The sequence below is a fragment of the Anomalospiza imberbis genome, chromosome 8, assembly GCF_031753505.1.
Source record: "Anomalospiza imberbis isolate Cuckoo-Finch-1a 21T00152 chromosome 8, ASM3175350v1, whole genome shotgun sequence".
Classification (NCBI taxonomy): Eukaryota; Metazoa; Chordata; class Aves; order Passeriformes; family Viduidae; genus Anomalospiza; species Anomalospiza imberbis.
This window is the reverse complement of record NC_089688.1, coordinates 26,519,643-26,539,545: the sequence shown is the minus strand read 5'-3', so window position 1 is coordinate 26,539,545 and position 19,903 is coordinate 26,519,643. Positions and strand designations below refer to the sequence as shown.

The following is a 19,903-nucleotide window of genomic DNA, read 5'->3' as shown; positions in this document are numbered from 1 at the left end:
GGGTAAAGGGACAGGAGGCTAGCAACTGGAATACTGGTATGGGACTGCTGCTAAAAGGAAAGCTTCTCTTCCCCAGTTTGGTTTTAATCTGTCCACATACACAGTAAGACACATGCAGAACTCATCTATCACACTAGTCAAAAATGCCCTCTCATTTGCCTGAATAACTGCATTGTTTTATTTTTAAAATTCTTAGAGATGCCTTCTTTATGTAAAAAGTTAAAAACTCACAAAATCAGCTTCAAGTTTTCCCATTTCTTGTTTGTAGCTTCTCATTCGACTGCTGTACATCCCTCGGCTTTGAGGTGGGATCTCTCGGACTTCAAGCTCCATCTGCTCAAGCTGACAAGTGAAAACAAAGAGGAGGTATATAAATCAAAAGGTTAATTAAAGCAAGAACAAATTTACCAAAGTTCAAGAAATATACCTAAGTTCAAGAAATATTCCTTCTTTATAAGGAAGAATGTTGCTTATTCGGCAATATAATATAAATGTATCAACATTTTTGCACTGTCTTAAGTCAAGAAGCAAGTGACAACATTACTATTATTAACACTCAGAAGGAATGATTCAAGCCAAACATTTCTGGATTTCAATTCCAACTGTGATGAATACATCTTATTAAAAAAAAAAAATAGTAAAACTAAGGATAATTCCTGCAAAGGAGCGTAGTTCAAAAGAAAGCCTACCTTCACCTAGCTGTGCAGTTTTGGAAACCATTGGCTGAAGAAGGTATTTTACTTACGTATTTATATATATGTAAAGTTTTATTTACCGCCAGTCTGTGTGATTAATAAAGTAATTCTTACGTTTAATAAACTAATTATATTTTCTTTAAACATTGCTATCTCAGCAGAATTACATAACCTGAAATGGCTACCTAAATCTACATTCCAAATCTATATGTAAGTATATTAAATAGCTGAATTTCAGGTTTCAATTACAATGCTATTCAAGAACTTGTATACAGTCAAATGGATTTAAAAATTAGATTTAAAAATATTCTCTCCTTGAAAAGCTTTTTTTGTTTATTCTTGCCATGTAGAATTCTAAAGGGACCGAAATACAAGAACATGGCACAGGGGTACAGCAAATCAAAAGTCATAAATGAGGGCTGCTAATTACCTGCCCACTGGGTCTTGAAGCCTGCTCTATGTGGTGCTGTCTGTTCAGGAATTCTATTTTGAACGGCAGAAGAATCCCACACCTGCCTTTTAAAATCTTTCCAATTTACTTAAAAAAGATAAAAGAATACCTCTCCTTGGTTGCTGTAGGCACCTGAAACAATATTTACTCACCTCCTACTGATCTTGGTTGAACAATATGGCATAGGAGCAGAAATGCTTTTCAATTAGGGTCCCAGGCTACTGGTTGCAGATCTTCACAAGGGACTGCTAGAATTTATTCCTATGTAATCACTTGCTTACACTTTGAAATTTCATCCTCATATCATAAGAAAAGCATCTGAATTTAATCAATGGAATTGCCAGATACTCAAAAGTCATTTTGCCTGATGTAGTCTGATTATACAAAATTATATTCAATAATAAACTATAAAGCAGACTTTAATTAAATAGTCACTAATGAATTGAAACACACAAAGCAATTTCTAATTCTACCCAGTTCTTTAGCTCAGGCTTAATTTTCCAAAGATGTATTATAAATTAAACCAATAGCTGGAATTAATAGCTTATTTGTTATCAATTTCATCTTAATATATTTGATCTCAAATGTTCTATAAACATTTCCCTCATATATATGTGCAAGGTTGGGAAATTTTAATGAAGTCTCAGTTCTTGTCTGTTATATAAAAACAAAAACATGTATCAGTAAATCCAGAATTTGCACCAACAATCAGTCTGTGATCCATGAAATCTAAAATGTTCATTCTAAAGAGTCAATATTAGAGAGTGTAAGGTCCAAGGAACAAAAAGGAAGCATATTCAGGTTAACCAATATTTACCAATGTTTTTTCATCATGAGATTAATTGGGTGCATTTTGTGGCTGGGCTGAGAAATTTTCATGAGAATCCATGCAGAACATAGTGGTCCAAGCAAGGATGAACCTAAATGCAACCAAATTTCATGCATCCCCATTTTCAGAACTCATATTATTGGTCATGAAAACATATTTTTCATAAACAAGCAAAAGCAGAGCAGCCCTTTGTATTTCCATTTAAAAATACAAAAAAGTAGCATGGCTGATGATGTCCACTCCAAAATAAGTCTCCCCTTCCCACAGAAACTTCTCTATGAATCAGCTGCTAGCATTTTAAGAAACTTGAAAGCTTCACTATTTTATTCTGATTCTAAAGCCCTGGAACTAAAATAGAGATCTAAACTAAAAAACCACAAGACAAGAATAACCCAGATTTTACAACACAACAATTCTGTGATGTGTTCTTCATCAAAGATAAAGGCAAATAACAGAGAGAGAGTTTTGTGTTTTTAAAAGTAGAATTTCACTCAAAAATTCACAATTCTTCTGGCACATGCTAGATTCTATACTCAAAGAATTTCCCCAAGGTTAGCTCAACAGTCACCTTTCTTAAAAACCTGGTAAAAAAAACAATTAGATACTCCACATTGGATGTAGAACAACAGGATTTTTCTCCAGAGATTTCTTACTCCACAGCTCTGGCTTGAAAAGGCAGCCTGGGAGTCTGAAAGTTTTCATGTCAGTTCTGCACATACATCAAATCAATTACACCAGTGATTTCACCCAAACAAAGCAGACAGTGTTTTAAAACCACCACTGGTTAGTGAACACAAATAAATTATCTCTATAATAATATTTATAATACATGAGAGTGTTATTTCCTAGCCAAATAGGAAATAAAAAAAATCAGCTAATCCCAGCTTTAACAACGCAAGACAATGAAGCAAACCAACGTATGAAAACTATCAGCATCAAGGAATTAGGTTTATTTTGATTTTCTACTGTAGCCTCTAATTTAAAATAGGATACTCTGAATCAGTTCTGTTATTAGCAGGTTTGTTCAAATTGATTTCTAAACCCAAGCCTTGACAATAATCACAAACATGCTGGGTAATTGCTTAAAGCCAATAATTGAATCTAAAGATCTAAAACAAAAGTGTGAAAGAAAAGCCAGTACATTAAATGAAGATCATCATTAGCATAAAAATACGAATACTGGATTTATTTTTTAATCTTGTAATAAATACAAATGTAGACGATCTTTTCCTGACATAAGGAGAAAAGTAAGAAGCCATTAACTCAATTTCTGCTCCTTCCAATCTACTTGGAGTAGAAAACCAAATTTGAATGACCACCCACACTGGAGCTTCTCTGTACTGCTCTGCCTTTTGCCATGTCAACTTGTAGTGAAAATGAGCTGAAAAACATATCTAGATTTCTACTTTTTGCAGCTGTTTGAATCTAAAAGTGCCCAAAAGGCCTTAATGTATCTTCAGTACATCCTCATGAGATGAGACAGTAATTTTACCATGTTTCTCACTGGGAACACCAAACCAGAGAGGTTAGGTGCCTTGTCATCTTCACAAGGCAAAACTGCAGGAAGCCATCCCAAGGTCCAGCTTTACTAGATGCTATTCCAATGCTCTGGTCTACAAGACTAATTCTATTTTTAAACCAAAAGCACCATGTATGCCTACAAACAGCCAAGAGACTTTTTTATTCCTATGCCACTTCAAAAAATTAATTTTATTGTTTAGTTAGTAGCCAAATAATTGATTACAGTTTTTTCCATTACAAGAAATTCTAGAGTAGAAAAGCTAATTTCTTTCCCTATCCTAACATTCAGATTACATTTCTGACATTAGATACACCAAACCCATTTGCAAGCAATAACCAAAAGCAACTTCAGGTAAGGAACTACTGGCCATGTGGGAAAAAGACAATCTCAGCTGTCACCAACACCTCTGCTCAGTTACTCCACATCTACAAAACTTTACTGTCATAATCCTCCCAGATGGAATACATGACAGGCTGTAATGGGAGCAAAATAAATAAAAGAAGAGTCACAGTTGCCTAACACATGTTGCTTGTCACATACTGGGTTTTTTTTTTTGTCAGTGTGAACCACAAACTAATGCTTGGTTAACAGCTACACTCTTCTTGGATCAGTGACCCACACTGCCATGGCCCCCTTGTCCTCACCTTTATGTCTCACTTGCTAAAATGGAAAAAAAGATCTACTGCTCTACAAGACATTCTGATAGATGAAATTAAGTAGATGCTTGGGTCTTACAGCCAAAAACAAAGTCATGGTGTGTAAATATTTAATTCCTTTCCTAAAGACCTAATCCACAACTCTAAGTCTGTAATTAGTGCAAACCTTGCATCACTTAACACAGGATTAAAAAAAGATACACTCTTCTTGTATTTCATATCCTCAAATAAGAACTATTTCAAGACTATTATTTCATTTTGCAATATACCATTGTTAAGTATTTTTAGGGCATGGGTGTTAAATGTTACTACCAACAATCCAATTATTTTTGTTAGGAATTTGCAGTTAACATATGAAAAGCCAGAACATACCAGTTCCCTCGCTTCTTCGAGCTGTTTCTCAACATTTGCAACCATCTGCTTCTTCTCATCTGAAACAGAATTGTGAAAATACCAATATAATTGTGTTCTTACCATGAAAGAAAAAGATACCATTTCAAAAGATTGTATGTATCAGCTAAAACATACTCGAGATTTATTCTGTGTTACATCCTCACACATGGTGATACACATATTAGTAATTAAAATACTGCAGAATCCTTGAAGTTCTTCTGCCCTGTTATGTAGCATTTGCTAGTTAGGAAAGTACTTACAGCTGCTTCAGCTGAAGGACTTATGCCGCAGCAGGCACTTGCTGGTGTGTACAAATGCATGAAAGGCACATAAATACACTAAATGGAAAAAGTCATTTAAGAACAAAGGCTTAACAGATTCATTTGCAAAATATGAGATCCACAAAACCAAGCATCCCAATTAAAATTAATTCAGGGTCTGAAGAAAAATGATGTTTCTATTCCCCTATTCCTATGCTGGGTCTAGAATTGTTTCTATCTGCTTCAACAGATATAAAATGAAATGCCACAGGAACTACAAGGAAAACACTGCCTTCTACTAACAGTAAAAATAGAAATTAGCAATAAAATATAATTTTTTTTTAAATTCAAATAAGTTTTAAGTTATACATAGCAATCACCATCTGCCACATTCCCCAGCAAGGGTATATCCCAGCTAGAGACTGACTTTTGTCCAGCCTCCAACCATCCATTCACAGGCAGAGAATCCAGTCTGAACTGAGATTGTGTCACATCATCACAAACATCCCAAGTGCTTCACAGTTTGGTTTGTTAAAATGCGTGAAAGGGGACTGAGAAATATTCAGACACTGGATAATAAAATGTCCCCACACTGCTTTAGTGCTTTATTTACCTTGAATACTGAGGGTATTCAAGGGTTTCCATCCTGCCATCATATCTTCCAGCCTTCAGACTCTAAATCCATCCATTGTGTCAATGAAGTTAACAACAGAACTCTGAACATACAAATGGTTTGTTTGAAACCAGGAGTGTCATGAGACATCTGTACTGGTGGTTTGCTTGATGAAGCAGATAAAAAGTGAATGTCACCAAAGTGTCTCCAGTCACAGCTCCCCAGAGGTCATGATGGATAAGCTGACATTGGCACAAGACTTAATAATGTATCTCTAAACTTCAGAGCTTTGTTTTTAAGTCTGAATCCCCTTGCCCCTCTTCCACATGATCTCTTTGTATCCTGGAACTGACACATTAAAGACCTCCTTCGATCCTCTGCATTCCACAAGCCACTGAATTTCATGAGAGGGCCGCTTTAATAAAGGAACATAAATCAGCTTCTCACAGGCTGAAATGCCTATCCATCCATCTTCTCATTCACCTCAAATACTCTACTGCCTCATCCAAGGACACAGGAACATCACAATCTGTCCTTTCTCAGTTACATATACTAGAGTTCTGCCTGCACAGAGGATCAGGCTTGGGACCATCTTTCCTGCAAATCTGGAATTCAAACTGCCATGTCTGGTGGATCCTACCACAGCAGAAGATGCAGGAAATATTTTCTGTGTAGTACTTCTAGTTTTCTGCAGGCAATGTCTTTCTTTAATTCCCCACCAGGTTCTCATGACAGCACCCAGGCCAGAAAATTCAACACTTTATCTTCCAAACATCAAAAAACCAAAAGAAATCTGCTCCTTCGCCTGCTAATACATTTCTATTCTCATATCCCAAGCACCTCTGTTCTTTCCTTCATTTGGAAGTCAGCAAGATGATGATGGATGAAAATAAAAACAATGGAAGGTATGAAATACACAACGCCATTTTATTGAAGCTGAAATAAAATTTTAAAACATAACAGCAGAAAATAAATATACTATAGCATTTTTGGTACTTTCCTGAGTTGTACTGGATCACAATTTTCATACACATTTAGTAACATGAAATTTATGGATATAAAGTTGAGGGTTTTTGAAAGGTTTTTGCATACTGAGCAAATTCTGCTTGTACTTCTGATTACAAGAACTACTCAGCACTCTACTGGCCAGTAAAATCTTACTGACCCACAGAGAAATTTAGCTACAGACCTTTTGTAGGGAAAACTTATTAGTACAGAAGAAGGTCTAGCTAAAACTGCTCCCATAAAATTAGGAGGAGAGGGTAGTCAAATGATCTCCAATGGTTTAGTTAATTAAATTTTAACCCAACTCCAGATTTTAACACTGGCCCAGGTACATAATCACCCAGATGGTGCCCAGGACAACTGCCTTTGTTTTTCCTTCAAATATATGGCAACACATGCAACATCCCAGCACTGCAGCTCTGGAGCAGGATCTTCACAGACTTCCAGGAAAGTAGTTAAACTCGTGGCAACTGCTGATCCTCTAGGGCACACAATACCATGTAACCATGGTTTCCGAAGCATTTCTTTTCAGTTTTACTTTTACTTCAGTGGTTAAGCAAAGGAAGCAACTTATTTCACAGCCAGAATCCCCATAGGAAGGGGGGCACAATACTCACAGGATGACTTGTTCAGAGACTGAAAGTGACATCCAAGGGAGTTCCTCTGGGTAAGAGAAGTTTGCCACTAATCAAGTAGATCATGACAAACAAGTTACAGTCCAATTAAAGATGCTCATATTTACTAACTGTATTAGTCCACTGTGACTGAGCAGTTTTCAACCTGCCTACTCAATCATTTCCTTAAATACACTTTCACAGGAAATGAAGAAAAAGGTGTTTTATAACTTTTTGTTTTGATTGAGAACTCAAATATCCTTTAGAGAAAATTTTTAAAAAAATGCTCCACCAAATATATTTTAATGTATTTTTTTCCTTACATTGCTAGACAGAATGTCCCAAACAAAATATTCCAGTTTGCATAATTTAAGTGGTGAAATTGACAAACTATGGATAATGACTGGAAACAAAAGGGGGTTTTCCTCTGTGTAGGATTGCAAAGAAATCTGTTCTCTGTCTGTACACAAAGTTGTATCACTTTCTTAAAATAAACAAGCTTTCACTACATTTTCCCCAGTTCTTTCAGCTTTGCCCTGGCATTAGACATTTTCTTTGTCTCCCAAAATACAGCAGTTACAGAAAGGCAGGAATCTGTCTACCAGGCTGGAAAGATAACACAACACTGATTTGACCTCAAAGTCAATAAAGAGATTAAAAAACCTGGATCAAGACTGAGTAGTCCCACTGCTCGTGGAATTGCTTCTTTTCATTACTACATGCTGAGGAAGTGACTGAGTAACAAAGGGCTTCAGTTGACAGACCTCTTGCAGATGTTGCTGTGCTCGCTCAGGTGGTTACATGTTCACCACTGCCAGAAGTTACTGTCCAACAGCAGAGACAAATGGAACAATACATGCATTTCTCTCTTTGGGTTATAAAACTGGGTTCATGAGGCATAGCACACTGAGCCAGACCTGAAACTGAGACAATAAACTTCGGTGCAGGAGTACAACAGAAAATTAAAGGTGGAGCTTTCTTCAGCTAAAACTGTTAGCAACTGAAATGCAGCACTTTGATTGCCCAACAGAAAATGCAGGTACCAAGTATCAGAAGAATGAGGTTACTGTGCTGGGAATAGACTAAGTATCACCATTTGTGCTGATAAAACTCTCTTACATATCAAGCAATCAAAATTTATATGAATTTTTGGTCAAATCATAAGACGGATGTTTCTCTGAAACACCAAGGAGCATTAATAAAACACATCAGTCAATGATCTTCATTCTTCAAAGACCTGCAGCAGCATCACAGAAAATCTATTTAAAAGGCATTTCTCTATTTATAACTTTCTTTAATCCCCCAGGTGACGTCTGCCTCAACAACAGAAGACATTTCTTCCCAAGATGTTCTATTGTCCCTGCTGCTTATTGCTTCTGTGATATCAGAGAATCTTTGTACATTTCTTGCTGAACTACTTATGCATTTGTGACAACAGGATTGTCTGCTGGGCCATCATCCTCCTAGAACAGGACAGCATCATGTCCTGACAACACGGGATGCAGGAATGTTGCAAAACCAATTAAGCAGCATTTCTCCATTACAGCAGGTCCATCTTGGGCAGCAGAGGGAAATAACCAGTCACTAGACTTCAGGAGATCTCTCTTTATTATGCAGAGTGGCACAAGTCCTTACACCTTTCATCCTGCTTCTTCCAGCGGGGAGGAAGAAGGCCATCAGCAATCTCTCTCAAATCACTGCTGCTGAAAACTGTCACCTCAAGTTCCCCTCCCACCTCATAATCCTCTTTTTGAGGCTCTCCCAGTCACCGCCACAAGAACTAACTGGAACTTCTGGTGATGAAGAAGCCAATTCCTATTAAGAAACAAGGGAAAAATGTGTATTTAAAATGTTTCTGATAAAGTGTTCTGCATAATCAGAGATTTCTTTTTCCAAGTGGTCAAATGCCTCTGTTAGCTAAGACTGCAGTTTGATTTGAAGTCATGGAATTTTTTTTCCTGATGAAAGACAGAACAGCCCTGAAAACAGAAGCAATACCTAAGCCATAAATGTACAGTGCAAGAAGCAGCTATAATGCAAGTCAGTTCAAACCACATATAACCAACCACAAATATAACATGGGGGGAAAAAATTAACTTTGTCTTATCTTGGCTCCATTTAGCCCAGTACCACATTCCTGGTCCTGCAGGGAACATGCATTCTGTCTCCTCCAAGAGGATGGCAAATTCTATTTAAAAAGTAACCTTCTAATGGTCTCATAAAAGAGTGATGATTTCAAAGCCTGCTGCTTCTAGGCTATGTCACTGTTGAAGCCAATACTCTTTAAACATCTTTTATTTAAGCTCCAAAATCTCCCTAAGTGAATAAGGGAGACTGATTCAAGGAGAGGATTATGGAAATCCACTACTATTAAGCAGAATATTCTTCCTACTATTGAACAGACTCTGATGACTTCCAAAATCTATACAATAAGGAACTCAAATTGCTATTCTTTACAATTAGGGAATTAAATCGCTCTTTTCCTATAAATCTAGCACTATTGATTTTCAGAGGATGAGCCAGTAGTGTATTTATGATGTCTCCCTGTTCCTACCAGAGGTCCTTAAATTTACTGTTCAAAAGTTAAGAAGCCTTTGTGAAGGCTTCCTGCATCCTCCCTGCATCCTCTCAGTAAATAGTTCCAGTGCCCATTTACAGGTTAAATATAATTTCTGAGCAGATTAAATTACACACCAGTTCTAAAATTCACTCACAGGAACTCTGATTCTCTCTCATCTTCATTTTGAAAGTTTCCATTCAAAAACAGACAAAGTTTTCCACCTCAGCTGCAGGTTCTGACTGAATTATCTCTCTGTATCCTTGCTGTTAAGATCAAGAGCAAAACATCTTTGTTAAGCCCAGGAAAAGTTCCCATAGTTCCCTTTAACCATGGAACTCAACCCTATGTTTTCAGAAGACTAAGTTGCTAAGATTAGAATTGGACATAACCTTCCAAAATCAAAAAAGATACTTTATTCAAAATCCCCTGAGATCACACATTTTAGTTGACCACCTACCTCAAATCCTGTTTAGAGTCACTACTTCATCACTTCATGATGCATTTCCCACTCTAAAAGTAGGATGTTATTCTTTGGTCCTGGATGCATTATACCTTTTCCTTTAGTCATATGGAAATGTACACCATTAGTATGTGTTTACTTCCTTCTTATACAGCATCCACTCCTATGGTTAAAGGTCCCAAACTTTTGGGTAATATGCGGGAGAAGCAGAGGCTGAAGTATTAAATGAGCTGGAAGTAGAAGAGGCATTAAGCTGAGCTACAAGAGGAAGAGTTGGGAAAACCACGAGTGTCAGCTTCCCTCCATCTCACACTGAGAGCCCTGTACTGGGGCACTGATTCCTGTGTGCTGGAAGATTCAGATGGGCTGATTAACGAGACTAAAATTTTCATTTTTCTGCTCTTACAGACAGTATTGACTCTACTGCAGGGATACATCATGAATTACACCATGAACACTGCAGGCTACTGACAAACACATTAAAGTAAATGAACACGGATTCCTTCGACTCTGCTCCTGCATGTGAGTCACCACAGTCAATTATCCAAATCAAACGTACGAGCAGTAGGCAGCAAAAATACCGATTCAGATTAAGTCATGCACAAAATCTGTCTGTGCCACAGGAAAAGGACTTGATTTCCATTAGTGATGTGGCACGATCACACTAAAGAGGATTCAGCAGCAATGCTGGTACAGGGAACGTCCCCCACCAGCCCTGCTCAGCCCTTCAGGTGCGCTGGCGCAACTTGGCGTGCCCCAGAGCCGGGCAGAAGGCAAGAGCTGATCCTTACAGGTGACCAGCCAACAAATATTGTCAGAGCATTCTTAACACATCTCAAGAGACACCTCGCCGCTGGGGCAGACCCGGGGCAGGGAGGTGACTGTGCTGCGTAAGGAGCGAGGGGACCCATTCGCTGGGAGCTCACGGAAAGCACGGCGGCACCTCCCGCCACCGCCCTGCGCCCATCGCCCATCGCTGGCAGCTGGAGCGGCTCTCACAGGCGAGCCGGCCGGGCCCGCGGAGCGAGGGCCGCGGGGGCGGAGAGCAGCCGCTCACCTCCTACCAGCTTCGGCACCTTCCCGATGCGGCCCGTGATCTCCGCCGTGAGCACGGCGAAGTCCTGCTCGTAGCTCTCGAAGTCGGAGGACATCGCGGCGATGGCGCTGCCGGTGCCGGGGGCGCCGCTCCGGACCGCGGCGCTTCCGCGTTCTGCCACCCCAAAACGCGTCCCCCTCCCCGCCCCCGGGCACCTCGCCACACGTTCCGGCGAAACTCAGGTGATTTAACCGGCACTGCCCAGCCCCTCTCGGCCGTCCCGACAACCCCTGGGCGGCCTTGGCGCGCGGGATCGCGCCGCACCGCAGGCACCGATGAGAGGCGGCAGCGACGGGTCACTGCCGCCCCGCAGCCCCTCACGCCCCGCCTCGTAACCTGCAGGGGGGTAGGAACGCGGCTGCGGCGCTACAGGCGGGCCGCTGTTTCCCTGGGGGCCCGTATTGCGAGCGGACCGCGGGCGGGCGGCGGCAGCGCGGGCCCCGCTCCCGCCCCTCCCCTTCCCTCCCCTCCTCTTCCCAGTCCCTTCCCTCCCCTCCTCTTCCCAGTCCCTTCCCTCTTCCCTTCCCGCCCTCTCCCTCGGCAGCCGGCGGGAGCCATGCACGGCGGTGGCGGGGCGGCGGCGGCCGGGCGGCGGTAGCGGCGATGGTGGGGCCGGGCGCGCTGCAGCGGGCGCGGCGCCTGTGCCACTGGGGCCCGGCGGTGGCGCTGGCCGTGGTGGCCGTGTGCTCCGCCACCGCCATGGCCGACGCCGCGCTCTGGTACTGGCCCCTGGACACGGCCGGGGGAAGCGTCAACTTCGTGATGCTGCTCAACTGGACCGTCATGATCCTCTACAACTACTTCAGCGCCATGTTTGTGGGCCCCGGGTACGTCCCGCTGGGGTGGACGCCGGTAAGCGCTGCCTTGCGACCGCCTCGTCCCGGGGCCTCGCGGGGGACCGGCGGGCGGCCCCGGGCCCGGGCCGGCCGCCCCCGCGGCCAGGACAGTAGAAATCGCGTGTCTTTCGATGCCGCTGTTTCTCCCGTGTCCCCCAAGATCGCTGCATGCTCTCAGGCCACGCCTTCCTTCTTATCTGGTTCCCAAATCTTTGCTTTGCCTCTCCCCGGTTTGCTCCTGCCGCTTCCAGAGCTTCCAGTGCAACCCACCTTGCTCCCGATACCGAAATCGGACAGATTTCGAAATCGGTCAGAAACTTTCTGACACAGTTTTGATATTAGGAAGCTGCACGCTGGACACTTCAGATATCCTTCCTCTAATGGAGTGCGCCGAGCGTTGGGTAGACAGAGTTTTTGTCAGCCCCGCTGATTACACATTCGCTAGCTATCCCCACTTACTTGTTGCATATGTAGTGCTTTACATTGTCACATTCCTTATCGGAAGTCCTTGTGTGGCCTTTCAGGGTCTCCTTTGGCGCTCTTCGGTGGCCAGTGTTGCAGTATTTCAGGTGGCCGTTCCTTGAGGCCAGCTCCAGTAAGCACACCGCTGTTGATTTCCGTGACTGCTGCTTTGTCAGCCTCGCAGAGCTGAGCCGGCTTCCTGCTGCTTCTCCAAGGCTCTGTCCTGTTCTGCTGCCCTTCTCCATCCCCTCCCTGTGCTGTCAGGGCTCGGGCAGTGCTGCTTGGCTGGCAGCAGTTGCTGTGTTTTATTTCATATGGGGCTCCTCAAAACAAAGCAGCAGGAAACAAGCACTGATAGCTGGGCATGCTCCTGCAGACACCTGTTTTGGAGATTTTGCTGCTAGCGGTAACAGAAGTAATTAATTTAGAAAATGTCTTTTTTATTTTATGCAAGCCAGAAAATTACATGGTTACCTTCTGCTTAACACAGTGCAAGATAGGAATTTGCATTTCCTGTGCTTCAGTAATCTCTTGGAAGAGTTGCAGTCAAGAATGATACAGGTTCAGTATCTCAAGGCAGCTGCCCAGAGTTTGTGTTCCAGTGATGTGATGCAGAGTTTAGTGCTGGTCACCTTTCTAATAGTGGAATATTACTCAGGACAGAGCAGAAGAGGATCCTGATAATCATCTTAGCAGGACAACTGGGTACTCCTCTTCCTGAGTGCGAGATTTTGGCCACTGCTTGGTGTCTGAAAGTGTCTCTGTTTCTCATCTTGCTGTAGTTGGGTTGTGTGTGTGTAAAAGAGATTGTGAGAGAATTGAACATTAGTGTTTACCAGTGCTGTATCTTTGCAGTAAGCTTAGTGTGGTTTATGGTGTAAAATGGAGAGAAAATGTGCACAGGATTTTTTTTATTAGAACAATAACGTGCTTTTACTCTCAGAACTTCACTATGAAATCCTGCTTGTACAGTTGCTCTTCCTGACAGAAGAACTGTTTATTTCTTTTAGCAACCAGCACTTTCAGCAGTGGGAGATGGCTGTTTTGATAGCCAAGAGATTAGCTAGGAATTATTTAATTTTGTTTTTTCCTCTCTTTGACGCCTACCATTAAATAGGGTTGGACTATGAAACACACCCTGTCAGAAGAAACCAAAGGTACTTAGGTTGGGAAAATGCCAAGATAAACATTGCCAGCAGAGTTGTGTATACATCTAACACTGCTGTTCTTCTGTTTAAAGGAAAAATCTCAGGATTGCATGTATCTCCAATACTGTAAAGTGTGTCAGTCCTACAAGGCACCTCGTTCACACCACTGTCGGAAGTGCAACAGGTACTGCTCCTCTTCACAGCTGTTTAAAGTCCATTTTAGAGCAGCTTCAAACCTAATGATGGGCTATTGCCATAATTTGTGCTTCCAGCACTTGCACTGTAGTTTTTTAAAAAGCTTCCCTATGAGCACTATAGCCCTTTCAAGTATTTCCACTTTCTAATTGTATGATATCTGTACAGTTTTGCTATGTTTTAGTTTAGAAAAATGATTGTCATGAACATTTTCTTTAGAGTTTGAAATCAGTTTCTCCTAAGAACTTCTTGACGGTACTAACAAAACAATGCAGTCCTGATTCAGGGATGTGAGTCTGTGTAAACATCTAAAAATCATATGAAATTCTTTTTAAATTCTGAGTCCAAACATTGACCTGCTTAGAGAGTAGAAATATCTATTCTGTCATCTTTCCATATGGGAATTAAATATTGATTTGTGTGGAAATTTTGGACTGCTTTTTTTTTTACTCTTCACCAAAGCAGGTTTTTGAGGGGAGTTGGCATGTTAAGTGAAGTAATAAACCTTTTGGGTCAACTTAAGAAGTTTGCACCTTGTTATCTTCCAACACACCCATCCTAATACAAAGGATACTTTATTATAAATATCTGTCACTAGAATTTAGTGCATCTTGGAAAAAATCAAGGCACTTCGGCTGTCTGCAGTCCAGGCAGGTTGTCCTCTGAAGGACTCCTAAGAGAATGTGGTGCAAGGATATTGCAACTTATGTGTTCATCTGTTATTTCTATAAACCCAAGATGTGCAGTCAGTGCTTTTTTAGGAAACAGAAACTGAAACTCCAGAGCAGTGCTGTAACTTGGCTACATCATCCCCAGATTTAAAATTAACGACTCTTTTCCTTGAGTGACAATCTTTACACTGAGACTGATCACTTAGGTGGTCAAGGAGACTTTTACACCTGTCAAGATAATTTGGAATGTGAACAGATCTTTATTCAGGTGGGGTTTTTTTTAATCTGTAAGCTACACCAAAATAACTGGCTTTATATTGAATACAAGAGTGTCTCTAGGATGTGTACACTTGTTAAATGTATTTTGATAAGGATTTTCATTGGTGTGAGGTCAATGCATAGCAATTGAGAAAGCTTTCAGAGGGTTACCACTGAGAAGAAAGAGTCACTGTCACACTTCTGTCTGAATATCTTTCTTTAAATACTCTTTTTACAAGTAGTTCACAGGGAATTTGACATTTCCTTTATTTTCCTGGTATTCTGATTTTTAAAAACTGGCATTAACAGTAGTGCTTAATTATTGTGATCGTTGTTCTTACAAGTCCCATTCTATGGCTCTGTCTCCAGGCTCTGTACTATGGTGATTATTAGCAACTAGTTAGTTTGAGTAAAGAGGACAGATAACTGGGGAGGGTAGGACCTGGAAACACTTTTTATTTGCTTTTTTAAATTCTACAGCATGGAAATATAATTCTGAATAGCAACTGAAAAGAAACTACTGTGTTGATGTGCCAGAAATTGGTGGGTTCAAATGAAGGAATGGATGCTGAGAAGTAGAAAATCAGCCATCCTTTGAGTTTTTTGAGCAATATCATACGTGTCCTTTATAGTAATCAATATTTATTATTCACAGATGTGTGATGAAGATGGATCACCACTGTCCTTGGATCAACAACTGTTGTGGATACCAGAATCATGCATCTTTCACTCTGTTTCTCCTCTTAGCTCCACTGGGATGCATTCACGCTTCTTTCATATTTATTATGACAATGTACACTCAGCTTTACAACAGAGTAAGAAAACATAACTAAGTGCTTAAAATATTATTTAAGTCAGGTGCATAATTTATCTCTGGAAGTACAAGAGAATGTGGTTTTCTGAGAAGAAGCATGTGGAATTCCTTGTTCTTCTTTCCACATGCACTCCTAGTTCTGCTGTGTACCCATAGGATGCATCTATGGGAATGGAGGAGGATTCAGAGAAAGTTGTTTCTATTTTCATTCTTTTTTTCCCTGTTGCTTCTCATAATCACAGGGAGTTTCCTGTTGCTTTACATTGACTGAAGACAGTTTCTGAGTAGCACTTTATGTAGAGAGGCTGTGTTTTGGCTGGCACAGAAAACAGCTGCTATTTATTACCAACACACAAGTTAGATCCTATTTATTTTCTTTTACTGGCCACTTTTTTAGAATTACATCTATTTCTTGAAGAAAAAAAAAGTACATTATTTTGGGAACTAAAGATAAATATGTCAGCTGTGTTTTTTTTAACTGGAAAACTTGAACAGTGAGTAAAGGGATGTATTCCAGAACAAGCTTATCTCAGATCCATGGTTAAGATTATAAGCTTTGATTTCAGCCTTTGTGGTTGCAGTGAAGAGCTTGATAACATCACCTGAGTAACAGATGAAGTTGTAGCAGTTGAGTTGTGTTTGCAGAGTGATAATATTGAGAATTGCTGTCTGCAAAGCTTTCAGAGGAAGCCTGCAGCATTTCCACAGAAAACAGGGACTGTTCTATGCAAACGTTGTCTATCTGACCCTGATGAATGAGGATTTTTTAACATACCAGAGTCCAGATTTTTTGGGTCTGTGGATGGTGATTGTGGTTTCATTTTCCATCTAGCAGCAGACTTCTGAAGATAAAAGTTTTGAGGTTTTTGTTTTGGTTTTTTTTTTTGTTACCCTGCTTTATCTCTGTCAGATGTTGGACTCTTACTTTCAGAGCCAGATTTTGTAGGGATAACTTGTTTGTTTCAGCAGTTGAAAAGTTCTAGAGCTGAATGGAATTTTCTTCTTTGCAGATATCTTTTGGGTGGAGTTCTGTGAAGATTGACATGAGTGCAGCCAGAAGAGACCCTCGTCCCATTATTCCCTTTGGACTGTCTGCATTTGCTGCCTCTTTATTTGCCTTAGGACTGGCATTAGGAACAACTATTGCTGTTGGTATGCTGTTTATTATCCAGGTGAGTTTCTGGCCCTCTTGCAAAGAAGTTAAAAGCTGTAAGTTTTGCATGCTTGTGGAGCAGAAACAGAATTCAGGATTAAGATAAGAACAGTTGCTCAGAGCTTATGTTGTTGTGTAACTTTTTCAGGGATTTGTGTAGCTTTGTCTTAGTTTTTCTGTTACCACAGTTTTGGGTTTTTTTCATTATTTTTCACGGGAGGACTTGGATGTGAAAATCTAATGAACTAAGAAAACATGAGATAGATTTTATAAACTCCCTGAAAAAGGCAAAATACTTGCCCTGTCCCTGCAAGTAGGTGTAAATATGCCTGATATATTTCTCAAAATGTTGGTTATCTTTGGAAGGAAACAAAAAGACACATTTTAAGCATAAAGTGCAATACTATGTGATACTGTCTTTAGTGTATTATTCTAGATTGTGTATCTTGGCTGAGGGTTAGCTTCTAACAAATGTTTCAGTTAAGTCTATAAAAGTTGTTTTGTTCTTTAAGACAAGTTTAGTTTGTTAAATGAAGTTTTCTTTGAATAGCTGATGTATTTCTGCACAAAATAAATCCTTATTTCAGCTAACACTTTCATTTCAGATGAAAGTAATTTTGACAAATAAAACTTCAATCGAATCCTGGATTGAAGAAAAGGTATGCTTTTAATATTTTAATACAGTATTCTTGGACTGTTACAAGGTCTGTTTTCCATATTTATATTTTTTTTTGTTTTATGTCTGGGTTAAAACCAAAGATGTTATTTCAATTCACCACTGACCTGTACCTACAAGTTTTTCCCTTACCATCTCTGAAATTCACTGAAAGAAATCTTGTAAATGCATAGATTTCTCTTTTGTTTTGTAAGTTTGTTGAACATAGAATAATGCTTGCTTTGAAAAGACTTTGCTTTTCTACTTGAAATATGTGGGTGTTTTCATCTGAAACTTGAGCTTAGTCATTACATCTGCCTGTAGCTTTAATTGTCCACCTCATTGATCCATTCAAAGGGGCATCTTTTGACTCATGGTTTTAACCATTTCTTACTTTGGATTGTAAGGGAGGGTTTTCCTTGATTTTAAAGAAATACTAGAAAATACCTGGTCTTCTGTACTTTAAATTTCTCTTGGATTTCCTTATCTTTATAGAGGTTTTCACAAGATTTTTCAGGAGAAATATAGTCAAACAACAGAAGCTAAGTTTAGAGGAAGCAAAACTGACTCAGTATTTAGAAATTAGTTTGGTTCTACCTGGTTAGTTTTTGTGTAAGTCCACAAACATTTCATTAATGTCATGTTGTCTTTCTTCTATTTTGTTTACCAAATTAGCATGAGAATCTTGGCTGTGTATAAGTACTTAAAGTATTATAATGTCAACTCTTTGCATGGGATATGGCTGGATCCAAGTCCTGTTAGACCTTTAAATAATGGGATAATGGAACATAAGTGAAAGAAATCCCTCTTATCACTATATTCTAGAATTTGGAATAATATGTTAAAATTTTTACTGTAAAACACAGGCTGCTAATATGTCCCTTTTGAAAGCTGAGCATGGACTGTAATACATAAATACTTAATAAAATGGCATTATTGCAACAAAGAGAACACAGTTCTGTGGCTGCTCCACTAGATGTCATTAGAACTGTGGGAATGTAAAGCTCGTGACTATGGAATGTGGGCAATTCAGATCATGCCTCTGTGTGCATTCTTACAGGAGGAATTGGCACTACCAGTGTTGAGTCATGTTCGTGATCATTAGTCAAAGGATTCTGAGCTGTGGAAGCTTTTGTATATAACTGAGAAATAGTCAGGCACTGGTCCTTAAAAGAAAGCAGTAAAGTAAGATCTGAGCTTGGAGGGAATTATCAGTGTAGTCAGTGGACTGTTGTTAAAGGGTAAATGGGGAGTGGCAGGGATGGGGACACCCAAACCAGACATCCTTCTGAATGCCATGATTGGCTTAAGTAGTTTTTAAAGCCTGGATTGATACAGCAGGAGTTCACTGCTCTTGCCTGAAAGTATTTGCCTTTAGGTCCCATGGACCCATACAGGGCTTACGACCTGGCCTTCTTAATATTTGCTGCTTGACTGCAGTGTGTAGGGTGTTTTTATGTACTGCATTTCTTAATTATTTTCTAGGCCAAAGACAGAATCCAGTACTACCAAACGGGTGAGACCTTTGTCTTCCCCTATGACATGGGAAGTAAATGGAAGAACTTCAGGCAAGTGTTTACGTGGTCTGGGATTCCTGAGGGAGATGGCCTGGACTGGCCAGTTAGAGATGGATGTCACCAATACAGTTTGACGGTAACCGCTCTTCAATGGTATCTCAAGCTGATTCTGCCCACTATCCAAATTGTCTGCTTTCCTTTGCAATAATAGACCAGATTTTTTAATAACCAAAATAGGCTTGAAATACATGTACAGGAGTTCTGTTAAATGTTCTCCCATTTTTGATGCACTAAAAAGTTACGCTTTTGTGAGTGCTTCAAGCTGCTAGTGATACTTCCTTTGTTTGTTGAATGATTTCAATACCTGGCTTCATTTTGCGTTGAATGCTGCCTAAATTTCTATTTATTAACATTTATAGATAGAGCAACTGAAACAGAAAGCAGACAAGCGAGTAAGAAGTGTAAGTATTTGTTGAAGTTTGGTCTAAAATTACTTTGAAATAATAGAAATAGCAGTATAAATAAATGTAATTAAGCAACACAAACAATGTATAGCAATCTGCTTAGTTAATCTTGGCACTTAGCTTTTGCATTTGCTTCTTAGTTTCCAGATGGAAAGAAACATGATAATAAAGAGCGCTGTGCTTCATTGTTAAGCAGTAATTTAGAATTTAGAGTCCCTTTGACAGCCACTGTCATTATGTTTAAATCTGTGGTATGCTTGAATTGATCTTTTTAGCGTGAAACTTATCAGTGAGGCCATAACACCTTCAAAAAACAAATTGCTGTGTCCTGTTCCAATCTGTAGGTGCGGTATCGAGCCATAGAAGATTACAGTGGTGTCTGCTGTCCTGTGACTAAAGGTGTTAAAACATTCTTCACAACACCGTGCACTGAAGAACCTAGAATTGCACTGAGTAAAGGGGATCTGATTTTAGCCACCAGAGGCTTAAAGTTAGTGGCTCCAGACCTTTATATTTGGTTAAAAGAAGTATTGAGTTGAGTTCTGGTATCTAATTACCTATTATGCTTCCTTCCCC

The 19,903-nt window shown here is 40.0% G+C and overlaps 2 protein-coding genes across 5 annotated transcripts in view; one reads left to right on the top strand and one right to left on the bottom strand.

Moving 5' to 3' along the window:
• The window catches only part of VTI1A (vesicle transport through interaction with t-SNAREs 1A), a 259,766-nt gene extending 248,327 nt beyond the window's left edge, over positions 1-11,439 (bottom strand). The window contains exons 1-3 of one of the 4 annotated variants that reach the window (XM_068198049.1): positions 11,116-11,439; positions 4,526-4,584; positions 232-342 (exon numbers count right to left, since the gene is read on the bottom strand). In XM_068198049.1, coding sequence (XP_068054150.1) covers positions 232-342; positions 4,526-4,584; positions 11,116-11,209 — 264 coding nt within the window. In that variant the 5' untranslated portion in view covers positions 11,210-11,439. The remainder of the gene's footprint in view (positions 1-231; positions 343-4,525; positions 4,585-11,115) is intronic. The other 3 variants (XM_068198050.1, XM_068198046.1, XM_068198048.1) reach the window with 3 other exon arrangements.
• A 211-nt stretch (positions 11,440-11,650) lies between these two features.
• The window catches only part of ZDHHC6 (zinc finger DHHC-type palmitoyltransferase 6), a 10,114-nt gene continuing 1,861 nt past the window's right edge, over positions 11,651-19,903 (top strand). Inside the window, exons 1-8 of the mRNA XM_068198045.1 lie at positions 11,651-12,006; positions 13,693-13,784; positions 15,380-15,539; positions 16,549-16,710; positions 17,297-17,350; positions 18,832-18,999; positions 19,283-19,324; positions 19,672-19,817. Of these exons, the coding sequence (XP_068054146.1) occupies positions 11,758-12,006; positions 13,693-13,784; positions 15,380-15,539; positions 16,549-16,710; positions 17,297-17,350; positions 18,832-18,999; positions 19,283-19,324; positions 19,672-19,817 (1,073 nt within the window). The 5' untranslated portion in view covers positions 11,651-11,757. The remainder of the gene's footprint in view (positions 12,007-13,692; positions 13,785-15,379; positions 15,540-16,548; positions 16,711-17,296; positions 17,351-18,831; positions 19,000-19,282; positions 19,325-19,671; positions 19,818-19,903) is intronic.